The 12713-nt window shown below is 41.9% G+C and overlaps 1 protein-coding gene across 19 annotated transcripts in view; it reads right to left on the minus strand.

Annotated features, from left to right (window-relative positions):
* SEMA6D (semaphorin 6D) overlaps nucleotides 1-12713 on the minus strand; it is a 295644-nt gene that overhangs the window by 21494 nt on the left and 261437 nt on the right. For all 19 annotated transcript variants that reach the window (XM_087941442.1, XM_087941441.1, XM_087941435.1 and 16 more), the window contains 4 exons: nucleotides 12607-12708; nucleotides 11226-11316; nucleotides 10373-10492; nucleotides 3151-3239 (listed from right to left, as the gene is read on the minus strand). In XM_087941442.1, coding sequence (XP_087797568.1) covers nucleotides 3151-3239; nucleotides 10373-10492; nucleotides 11226-11316; nucleotides 12607-12708 — 402 coding nt within the window. The remainder of the gene's footprint in view (nucleotides 1-3150; nucleotides 3240-10372; nucleotides 10493-11225; nucleotides 11317-12606; nucleotides 12709-12713) is intronic.

A 12713-nucleotide genomic window follows, 5' to 3' on the forward strand; every position in this document is an offset into this window, starting at 1 on the left:
GGAGGGAGGGAGGGAGAGGGAGAGAGAGAATAAATATTGGTGATCTAGTTCTTCCTGGCCTCCATGTTAAGGTGGACTCAGAACGATTTTCCTTAGTTAAAAGTCTGGGGCTTTTTAACGTTTAACCTATCCATGCATACAGATGAGCCAGGTGAGACCCCAAGAGTGATGTGCAGAGAAGGAAGAGAGAAAGAAGAGGCAATAAAAGATCAGGTCATTTAGCAAGGTAGCAAGAATAATGTCTTCAGAGCAAGGAGATTTACATCTCTAGCTCCGCTCAGCCATGCAACTTACCTTGATTGTTCTCTGCATTATATTCTGTCTGGTAATTGAAAAATTTAGTTAAGATGGAACTCTTTGAGAGTGATTTAGGGGAAATAATGGACAGGATCTGTTTTGATTTTGGTCGGTTAGATTGTTATGATTATTTTATGAGGTTTTGTACTTAAGTCTTGATTGCCACATTTTATTATGGTTTTTATGCCTTACGAAGTTAACTGCCCAGAGTCTGCTCTGAGGAGATTGTAACAATATAAAAATAAATAGATATGGCTGTGATGAGACGAAGAAGGAAGGTTTTTGTTCACGCTGCCCTGAGCTCTGAAGACAAGGGCCATCATAAAAACGGACGATGCTCGAGAGAAAAAGGAAGGCAGGTGTCACGTACTATCACCCATGATGAAATGCAGTCAGTCAAAAGAATAGAATAACCAATAGAATAACAGAGTTGGAAGGGACCTTGGAGGTCTTCTAGTCCAACCCCCTGCTTAGGCAGGAAACCCTATACCACTTCAGGCAAATGGTTACCCAACCTCTTCTTAAAAGCCTCCAGTGAGGGAGCACCTACAACTTTTGAAGGCAAGCCACTGATTGATTGTTCTGTCAGGAAATTTCTCCTTAGTTCTAGGTTGCTTCTCTCCTTGATTAGTTTCCACCCATTGCTTCATGTCCTGCCCTCAGATGAAACAAAGCAGTAGCCCCATCAAAGACTGGGGTCCATACTAAAACTTCATTTTAAAGAGCAAAAAAAATCGACAAAAATTGAATGCTAAGACCATGTACATTTTGTCTTTTTGTTTTAGAGCAACCTGCACTCATCACACAGATTTCTCTCTTGGCTTCATTTCAAAGACTTTGTTGTTAAAAGGGTCAAACCGGTGTAAAAATTATTTATGTTCTCTTCCTTACAGCCTGCTTCTTGGGAATAGGAGTAAAAGGTCGAGAAGGTGAAAAATAAGAAGGCAAAAACGCACCAGAAAAGGCTACAATGGACTTTGCTGCTCATATTTTTTCTGAGCTACACATCTAGTTCAGTCCCAATATAGCACTGGGATTGGAATTTAGGAGACGTCTCTTGGCAAAATGTTAAAAAAAAAAGTTTTATTATATTATTGTAAGACATAAGTTAGTGGAACAGACCACTGACTTCAACCCAGTGGAGTATTTATGCTAAGTTATCTAAGATCACTTAGACCCTTAAGCAGTTTATATTAGTGTTAATTATGACTGAAATGTCAATGTTATCAGGCACAAGGTGATTTACATTTTGCATTCAAACATTATTAATTAATTAATTGTCCCTTTTGAGTCAGATCCTTGCAGTTTCCTTGGCAAGATTTTGGAAGTGGGTTTGCCATTGCTTCCTTGCAGGGGCTAAAAGAGAGTGATCAGCTCAAAGTCACCCAGTTGGCTTTGTAACTAAGTTGGAACTAGAACTCACATTCTCCTAGTTTCTAGCCTGGTGTCTTCACCACTGCGACATACCCATCTGACTCTTAAACTTAAGCATAGTGTTCACAATGAGCTGCAAATGGCATCAAAACCATTTGTTTTACGAAAAAAGGGTTGCAGTCTTAAATTGAAGGTGAATAATGCTACAGTTGTATTATTGTCAGCCTCAGAAGCCATGTTTTATTTAGAAGCTTCAAGGCTGCCATATTTAATGCCTGGGAATTTGGGAGGAGGGAATTTCATCGAGAGGTGGAAGATTAGACTCAACAACATTCTTCTCATAAAGCCAAGGACAAGATACCCTGCACCTGGAGAGGAGTGTCTCCAGTTGGGACGATGGTTGATTGGGCTATGTGATGGACTAGTGCCATGATGGCAAACCTATGGCATGCCTGTCACAATGGCACGCAGAGCCATTTGCGCTAGCACACGAGCCACAGGCAAACTTACCTCACTGCGCATGTGTGCGCCTCACAGCTGATTTTTTTTTCAGTTGGTTTGAGGCCTTTTTCAGCTTCCCAGAGGCTTGGAAAAAGCCTCTGCAAGGCTTTTCAGGCCAAATTATAGGCCCGTTTCATCACTTCCTGTAATACCGGGAGTGACAAAACAGGCCTATAATTGTCCTGAAAAGCCTTGCAGAGGTTTTTTCCAAGCCCCTGGGAGGGCGAAAAAGGATTCAAACCAGCCAAAAAATCAGCTGTGAGGAGCAGTGCACGTAAGAGGGTGGTCAGAGGGGGGAGATTGCGCGCATACACAGGGGGCAAAGGGGGGGGGGGCGCACATTGCATTCTGGTTGCTGGCACATGAGTGCATGCACACTAGTGCGTGCACAATTTTTGGCACAGGAGCCCCAAAAGGTTAGCCGCTGGACTAGTGGGTGCAGGGAAATGGATCTTTGAATTTCAATTGGGAAGGGAAAACCTAGAACTTCCAGATTCGGCTTTTCCCAGATGTGCCAATATGACTTCCTTAACAAATTCTTACTTGGATGAACTTTTGTTTCTGAGTGCTGAATGAAATGGGGAGTTTCACTGAAACACTGACAGTTACATTGTGTGTGGCATGTTAAGGAAAAATAATAGAGGAAGGAAAACAAAGAACAAATGTGACTTTTGAGGGAGACAAAATGAAGAACCGTTATTCCCCCCCCCCGTGACTTTGGGGGTCCTGCTTAGACTTTCAATCTTAATAAAATATAACTGAACATGAGGTCTTGGTTTGAGAACAAAGCGGCACAACCAAGAGAGAAAAAGGGGAAAGGAAGAGGGACGTGCCACGGCCTTCTTCAGCAAGCCAAAGTATGAAAATACCACCCTTGTAGAAACAAATAGAAGGCACTTCATGCCCTTGTAAGCCTCAAGAGATCAACTCTGAGATTCCGTGCCACTTATCGTAACAAGCGTCTGCATTTAGTCTTACCTTGCCTAAATTGTTATGTTCCACAGCAATCTCTCGAAAGAAGAAATAAACAAAGTTCCCGTACTCGATGGCGTGAAGGAAATGGGGCTCTGAAAGACACAAGGGAAAGGAGAGCAGTCCAAACATTTTGCTCTCAGACAGCTAAAAAACAGATGTTGGATTATTCTGATTAAATCCACGACTGGTCTTAGAACAGGTGATGATATTTTTTCGGTATCCTCTCTGCTGGGTTGGTTCCTTCCTTCCTTCCTTCCTTCCATCCTTCCTTCCTTCCTTCCTTCCTTCCTCCCTCCCTCCCTCCCTCCCTCCCTTTTCTTCCTTCCTTTCTTCCTCCCTCCCTCCCTTTCCTTCCTTCCTTCCTTTCCATTCCTTCCTTCCTTCCTTCCTTCCTTCCTTCCTTCATTCCTTCCTTCCTTCCTTTCCATTCCTTCCTTCCTTCCTTCCTTCCTTCCTTCCTTCCTTCCTTCCTTCCTTGCTTCCTTCCTTCCTTCCTTCCTTCCTTCCTTCCTTTCCATTCTTTCCTCCCTCCCTCCATTTCCTTCCTTCCTTCCTTCCTTCCTTCCTTCCTTCCTTCCTTCCTTCCTTCCTCCTCCCTCCCTCCCTCCTCCCTCCCTCCCTCCCTCCCCGGAAGGAAAACTCTAAACATAATTGGTTTTAATATCACCATCATTAAAATGAGAATTTTATTTAATTTACTTAATGTTATGGTGCTTGTTCGTTCTGTTTACTTGTGTTTTTCATCTTGTTTTGCTTCTTTTTTCTACTCTAAATTACTCATTATTTTCAAGAGATGGGAAAGAGACAGAACTGCCTTATAAGCCTTTAAGTAGGCTAACTAATAATATAATCTCCTTCCTTCAACAAAACTCCCTCTCCAAACCCAGGAAAATATAGCTAAAGCTGAACAATGTAAAGCACACACTGGTTTGCAAGATCCTTGTTACTACAGCCTCAATAAAGTGTAGATATGATTTTCCTGTCACGTTAATTCTTGATCTGGGGTAGGCCTGACACTACAGAGTGAATGGAGAAAGCGACGTGCCTAGATTCAGTCTCCATCATTTCTGGAAATGGTTGGAAAAAGTCCTCAGATGAACCTTGGTCATCTGCTGTCAGGTGATGCTAGCTCATTGGACTAATGGAATCAGGAACCGAGAATCCAATTATTGGTTTATCTAATCTACGGCTGCTGTTATGTTTGGTTCAGTAACCGGACTTTCCCTGCAAATTTGGCACGCAGAAGCAATTTTTATTGGAAATGAAAGAGACTATACCAGGGATTTGGGGGGTGCAAGTTATATATTTGGGGATGAAATGTCTGCCATTGCCTAACTGGCACATAGAAAACTCCAGGAGCAGGACTTGTGATTCTTCTGTACTCAGGCAAACCATGGAAATAGAATAGAATAGAATAACAGAGTTGGAAGGGACCTTGGAGGTCTTCTAGTCCAACCCCCAGCCTAGGCAGGAAACCCTACACTACTTCAGACAAATGGTTATCCAACAACTTTTTAAAAAACTCCCAGTGTTGGAGCATTCTGGAGGCAAGTTGTGCCACTGATTAATTGTTCTCACTGTCAGAAAATTTCTCCTTAGTTCTAAGTTGCTTCTCTCCTTGAATAGTTTCCACCTGTTGCTTCTTGTCCTGCCCTCAGGTGCTTTGGAGAAGAGCTTGACTCCCTCTTCTTTGGGGCAGCCCCTGAGATATTGGGTACTTAAGAGATATTTCTTCATTTGGAAGTAGGGACTTTAACAATGATAGGGCCCTGATTTAGAGGGTCTCAAAAGTGAATTAAAAATAACTTCTGGAGGAGAAGACTATCAGCACCTGCTAGTCCTGATGGTGGTAGCTATCCTTCAGGACCAGAGGTAGAAAACCTTTTTGTACTGATTGCTGGAAATGAGCTTTCTGTATCATATTTAGTCTGGTGGTTTCCCAGAGGCCATCAACTCTTGTGTGAACAGACCAACTAAGCCTTCAGCTAGTTTCAATAGGACCCTTCCTAGTTGTTCGGGCCTTATTGATAGCACAAACACCCAGTTGTGTTGATGCTTCAAAAGACATGGATGCCAAGAGCTTTGCTGTGGTTATTCAAAGCACTTTAGGACATCCAACTATGGATGAAGTCAGGCTCCAGTGCAACTGTAAGACTCTTAATGCCAGGTAATGGGGTGGGATTCTACCAGTTCGCACTTATTCGCTAGAACCGGTTGTTAACATTCTAAGCAGTTTGGAGAACCAGTCATTAGAAGAAATTACTGGGCTAATCCTGTACAGAAGGCAGAAAGGAAACATTCTGGTGTTGCTTACAGAAACTGCCTCTCCGTTAACCCTTATTACATTCTTGGCAGGACTAGACTTCCTGTCTCAGGAACTTCTCTGGAGTTTTTTTTCCCCTCCTGTGCTGGTACTTTGCTTGTATGGAGTGACCATTCAAAGTTAAAATAGCACTGAAAAAAGTGACTTATGACCGTTTTTCACACTTAACAACTGTTGCAGCATCCCCACAGTCATGAGAGGTCAGGTGAGGAGATGCGTGCCTCGATGTGAGTGATATTGAGTTGGCCACACCCAGCCAATAACATGACCACCAAGCCACGCCCACCTACTAAGCCATGCCCACAGAACCGGTTGTTAAAAAATTTGAATCTCACCCCCGACTGTAAATCCCTCTGCCCCTGAGGAATTGCACTACAGCTCCAAGGTCTTTGTTACTATGGCTTCATTCATTTGCTGAGTTGATTGGTTGGAGGAGGAGAATGGCTTTATTCTTGGGCCAAATTGAAAAAAACAACAACTTTGGATTGTACTATGTTGAAAGTTTGGAGCAGAAAACCTTGGACATAAATATTGCAACTGGTGGGTCTTTCCTGTCAGTGTGCCAAGGCATTGGGGCTGGCAAGAAAAATGCTTAGCAGCAGGCACACTAAAAAATAAAATAAAATATTGCTCTTGGGGAGAAAAATGCACATTCAGTTGATTTACGATGTTTTCAGTATTATACAAGACTAATAGAACGACCCTGTACAGGTTTGATTAAGAGATTTATTCCTACTGAATATACAGGAGCTTTTTCAGATAACTGTATATAGGAATTGTGGCTGTTGTTATTTTAAAATAAAATATTATTTGGGGGGGTCTTAGCTCTGATGGGTTTTAATGCAATGTATAACATGAAGACATTTAAATCTACAATTAACACTTTTAAAAAGGTGTGTGTGTGTGTGTGTGTGTGTGTGTGTGAAATAAAAGAAATTACTCCCAGGGAAATTTGCTAACGTACCATAATGATTAAGTACTTCAATTGCAGATAATCACTGACTTTCGACCACAACTGACCCCAAAATTTCTGTTGTTAAGCAAGACAGTTTTGCCCCATTTGATGACCTTACTTGCCACAGTTGTTAATCACTGCAGTTGTTAAGTTAGTGACACAGTTGTTAAATGAATCCGGCTTCCACTTGGACTTTGCTTGCCACATGATCCCGGGAGACTGCAACTGTCATAAGTACATGCCAGTTGCCAAGCATCTGAATTTTGATCAAGTGACCATGGGGGTTCACAGGGGTTTGGGAGAGCCCCTAGCTAAGATTCTGTGCAGTTCATAGAACCCCCCAAATCCCACTTCTGGCTGGCCCCGCCCCGCCCATCCCATCCCTCCCAGGACTCCCCACAATTCCTATATTTGAAATTGGAAGCTGGTAAGTGCAAGGCGCACATGGAGGCTCAGGGAGGGCAAAACATGGGCATTCCGGAAGTTCAGGAAGGCCGGAAACGAGACTGTTACCAGCCTCCAGAGAGCCTTCGGAGCCCCGGGAGGCTGTTTTTGCTTGAAGAAAATCTTCGGAGCCCGAGGAGGGCAAAAATCGCACACACACTGTGGTGCAGTAGGTTGAATAGGCCACGCCCACCATGGCCATGCCCACCCAGCAACTGGGCAGAGAACCCTTTGCTAAAATTTTTGAATCCCACCAATGACCCTGGGGATGTTGCAATGGTTTTAAGTGTGAAAAACGATCATGTCCCTTTTTATTTGTAACTTGTAACTTCGAACAGTCAGTAAACAAATGTTTGTAAGTGAAGGATTAAAGGATTACCTGTAATCAAGAGCTTCCAAAGTGCTCACTCACAGATCAGGATGTCCTATAGATATTTCTGTGACTAACTTCCCTCCCTCCCTCCCTCTCTCCCTCTCTCTCTCTTTTTTTCATCTATCTATCTATCTATCTATCTATCTATCTATCTATCTATCTATCTATCTTAAGTTTTCATGGGTACTTACATGTATGGTATTCAGCTTTGTTCGGGTATTTTCCCACATCATTATAGTTGTGCTTTTAAAGGTTGCTACAACTTTAAAACATTGCTACAACTTTAAAAGCGCAACTATAATGACGTGGGAAAATACCCGAACAAAGCTGAAGACCATATATATATATAAATATATACATATACATATACATACACACACACACACACACACACACACACACACACACAATATCTATCTATCTATCTATCTATCTATCTATCTATCTATCTATCTATCTTTGGTTATTCGGGTTTTCTCCCGCGTAAGATTGGAAGTATCTAGGCAACGTTTCGATGAAGTCTCATTCATCATCATCTTCAGTCTTGTGTCTTCGGCTCTGTGCTTCTCAGAGTGAGAAGCACAGAGTGAGTGAGCTTCTTCTCAGAGTGAGAAGCTTCACTCTGAGAAGCACAGAGCCAAAGACACAAGCCTGAAGATGATGAATGAGACTTCATCGAAACGTTTCCTAGATACTTCCAATCTTACGCAGGAAAAACCCAAATAACCAAAGATCCACATACAAATACCCGAGAATCTCAGAAAACAAATATATATATATATATATATATATATATATATATATATATATATATTTTAAATATATATCAACATCAATACACGAACAGTGTGGCATCTGGCTATCATTAATACAAACAACAATAATAATGTTAATAATATTTGTTACATTAGTCAAACTTTTGTAATCTTAGTGTTAATACACGTTTGTATTGGGATATAATCCTTCATTATTTAGTTGTTCAGTGTTTCCATGTGCTATTCTAATGCCAATCTCAATATTATTTGAGCATACATGGTAATACCATCTTTCAACCTCCAATCTTTCCATCTGTTTTATTCTATTATATAAAGATGTGTATATATTCCCTCTATTTCTTATTTCGACCTCTATTCAAGCTTTTAGTCAGGCCACCATTACTAGTCCTAGTGCTGATACACCTGTTTGTATTGTGATATAATCCTTCAGCATTTAGTTGCTCAATGTTTCAGTGCTCCATTCTGATGCCAGATGTGACTAACTTCTCAAAGTGGGAACTCTCAGATTTAGCAAGGGAAGACAACTCCACAGAATCTAAAATTCTGATTTGTACTCACTGGCTCCATTTTATCTGAATAAATAAAAACAGTCAATCATTACGGGACTAACTTCCACTGAACTGTGCAACCCTTCTCATCTCCTGAGAGAAGTATGGAAGTTGTGAGTGTTTGGAAAACTACAGCTGAGCATTCAGCATTTCTGCACCAGTGGTTTATGGCACCACCCAGCCATAGCTCTGGGAATAAAAAGCTGCTTGTGTTATAGCGCCACAGAGATGGCTGGATAATGTAACAATTGCTAATTGCTGAAATGCTAATTACATCTGAACCCAGTTAGTCAAAGCCAGCCAACTCAGATCATTATAAACCTGGCTTGCTTCCACTAAATATACTGGCCATAATTTGCAACAGATTTCCCCTAACTTGGCACCCTATGGAAGTCTTGGAGGTCAATTCTATGGTAGGGTGATCAACAGCCAACTCTCCCAACCAGTGTTTTTTTTTTTCAGCCATGGCAACTTCAAGATGTGTGGACTTCAATTCCCAGAATTCTCCAACCGGCATGCCAGCAATTGGATTGTAATGCATTTGGATTATTCCCCAGCATATTGGATGGGGAATTCTAGGAGTTGAAGTCCACACATCTTAAAGTTGCCAAGATTGAAAAACATTGCTCTAAGCAGTGATTCTTTGGGGATGAGAGTTTCTGAATTTGAAAACTTCCAAAACTGGAAAAGGATGAGCACTTAAGAGTTGACCCACAAATCAATATTCTTATTTACTTAATCCACATCCTATTTTTTGCCAAATATGTTTTCCAAGTTGGCTAATGATGAAACAACCCATCTCCACAACTTACTTTATTTTTAGCCTCCCTCTTAAAAAAAAAAAATATTGCAAAAGAAGATAGGAGCGGTGGAAAGAGATAACATTAAAAAAAATCAATATCTCCCTATAAAAAAGTATGCAAAGGCTATGACAGTATTAGAGATTTACGATTCCCTAGAATCTAGAAGCAAAACTCCAAAGCACAGGGTTTTTTTGGTTTTAGTTTTTAAAGACACCGGAATACAAATTGAAACCTAAGCACAAATCCATTCGGAGCACAATTCAAACATGGAAATGAAGAAATGAAACTCCAGCTGTTGAAAGTTTTAATTTCATCAAAGAAACCACCTAAAACACCAACATTTCTGCCTGCTGGTTGAGGGTAACAGAGAGAGGAAATTAGAATAGCTGTTCTTGGCAGGCTGTCTAAGAGCTGTTGATTGCTAAGTGGCCCACAAGGGGTGGGGAGAACCCAGACTTGTTGGGGGGAGGGGAAACATACCTCCCCATTTTATTAATCCAAAAAGCATGCTTCCAATTTAGGATGCCTGCAAACAATAGACTAAAATTCAAATATTCAGAAAGGTTGTTGAGGAAGAATCATTACGAGCCATAAATGTGTACTTCAATTCTCTTAATTTGGGAAGAAAGGCGGAGGTGGTAATTCAGCAGGTTCTGACCGGGTCTGGAGAACCGGTAGCAGAAATTTTGAGTAGTTCGGAGAACCGGCAAATCCCACCTCTGACTGGCCCCGCTTCTGTCTATTCTCTGTCTCCCATTGAGCCCCAGCTGATTGGCTGGGTCTTCTTTGGTTGCCCTGCACAGGAGAACGGAGCTGGAAAGCAGGTTAGTGGGGTGGGGAGGGAATGGGGATTTTGCAGTAACCTTCGCCTGCCACACCCACCAAGCCACACCCACAGAACCGGTGGTAAAATAATTTGAACCCCACTACTGAAGAAAATCTATATATGGGGGTGGGGGGAGAGGAAAATTGTAGGTAGCGATTCAACTTTCATCAGAAATACCTTTTATCCACTTGGAATCATATTTTATTGTTCGCAAGGCCGACCCGTCTCCCATGCTCCGGTAAATAACTGCATCGCTTGCCAAAAAATCCGCAACGGTGGCAGAATAGAGCTTGCCATCTAGAAAAGGAAACACACAAAAAGCGTTCAGACGCAACAGGGACGTCGCCGGCCTTCTATTCCTGCAGCGTTCGTGTCACTCTTCTCCTTCAACAGCTATTTATATATTTCTACTGTTTGCTTTCTGCTCTTCCCTGCCCCTCCCGCGCTGCCATTATCTCAATCACGTTATATATTTATTCATACTTTTTAATTTAGAGTTGGAAGGCTCATCAGAGCGCTGTGAAAAAAAGTGGCTCGTAGGACAGAGCAACAGTTCTAGGAAATGCGAAAGCTTTATTGTTACCACAGAGCTGTTTTCTCACGTAAATAGTTCATCAAAAGAGCGCTTGCGGGGGGCCTGATCAAAATCTCTGGGTGATTTACAAGAGGTCAGCTGTTTCGCTACAGAAGCAGGAAAATGGTTGGTTTTTTTTATTTTTTACCCCTGCTCCCCACTTCATTCAGATGGCTGAAGTTAATTAAGAAAGTCTGGTTGGTCTTTTGAACAAATCTGAACTGTAGGTCTTTTGGAGTTCACTCTGGTTCGCAGCTCTTAGAATTTGAGTATCAAGCAAAACAAGAGTGAATGAATCGAGAACTGGGCTTACAAAATAGTTCCTAATTCCACAAAAGGTTCATTAGCATTTAAAAACAAAAACAAAAAAACAAAGACGCAGTGATGTCATAGGCCTTTTCATTTCCCCTTTTGTATCACCTATCAATATGGTCCATTTGAAGGAAAGGGCCTCACCAGCAAAGAGAGCCACGTTGGTTTGCTTGGCATCAAATGGACATCGGGCCAAGCCACTAATTTCGTCACCGTCATACTCCAAGGTACTCAGCTGAAGAAGAGATATACATTTTGGGTGTTAGGCTAGTTCAGCTTCCCCAGGTCAACAGGTCAACAAAAATCAGGTATTCCTATGTAAGCCTTACTCAGAGTAGTACTTCTAGATATGTGGGACTTCAACTTCCATAGCTTCTAAACAGCATGGTCAAAATCCAGCACATCTGAAGGGAACCAAATTGAGATGTCTATCCTGCAGCTTCACTGACCCTCCTAAATCTGATGTCAACTCTCCTACCGTGCTGAAGACATACTGCTCAAGGAACCACACAGCAGATGCATTTTTACATCCGCAAGACTAGAGGTGATATTCAGCCAGTTCTGACAGCTTCTGGAGAACCGGTAGTGGAAATTATGAGTAGTTCGGAGAACCATCAAATCCCACCTCTGACTGGCCCTGTCCCCATCTCTTCTCTCTGCCTCCCATTGAGTCCCAGCTGATGGGCTGGGTCTTCTGTGGTTGCCCTGCACAGGAGAACGGAGCTGGAAAGCAGGTTAGTGGGGTGGGGAGGGAATAGGGATTTTATAGTATTCTTCCCCTGCCACACCCACCAAGCCATGCCCACAGAACTGGTAGTAAAAAAATTTGAATATCACCTCCGCACAAGATTACCATCCATGATGGATAGATGCTTCCTTGAGGTTCAAAATTACTTAATTAATTAGAATTAACTAATATTACCATATTAAAAGGTGTGTCTCATGGCAATCACCTTTTCCGCTATCATAAGAATCAAAACCTTTGGACTATATTGACTGCTGACTCTTATGTTTATTTGAGTGAATCTGCAAGCTATGATGTCAACTTATGGATGGGCCAGAGGACAAGATAGAGGCTGAGACACCAAGGCCTTCAAATCACCAGAGGCCCAGTACATATTCTAGTGCATATACAGAAGGGCAGAGGTGCACAACTATGTTTTGAATTCAACAGAACTTTTTCCACCAAATGCTCTGTCAAATCAAGATTTGACTACAGTGGTGGTTAGAAAACTGGACTAGGGAGGTTTAATTTCTAATCTCCAATTACCGGTTAGCTATGAAGCTCAGTAGATGGTTGGGTTGTGGGTTGGTTCACATTTCTTTTGCTAACTGGCAGGATTGTTGTGAGAATGAAGGAACTGGCCATGGAAAGAATGACGAACACTTATGCTCCAATCTCTCCAGAGACAAAATAGGATGAGAAGAACAATGCTAAGATTGATAAGGAATCTTTGAAGGGCACCAAGATGCTCTTTGAATTTTGGCAGGGAACAATCTGACCGGTTTGGGCATTGGGCCTTACCCGATAATAACGGCACATAGGATTAAAAGCATTCGTTCCACAGACAAACACCATCTCATCGTTCCTGGGGACGAAGACTTTAATAAAATTATGGCATTCATCCTAAA

This window comes from Pseudonaja textilis, chromosome 13 (genome assembly GCF_049901715.1).
Source record: "Pseudonaja textilis isolate UNSWEBS1 chromosome 13, rPseTex1.2, whole genome shotgun sequence".
Lineage (NCBI taxonomy): Eukaryota > Metazoa > Chordata > Lepidosauria > Squamata > Elapidae > Pseudonaja > Pseudonaja textilis.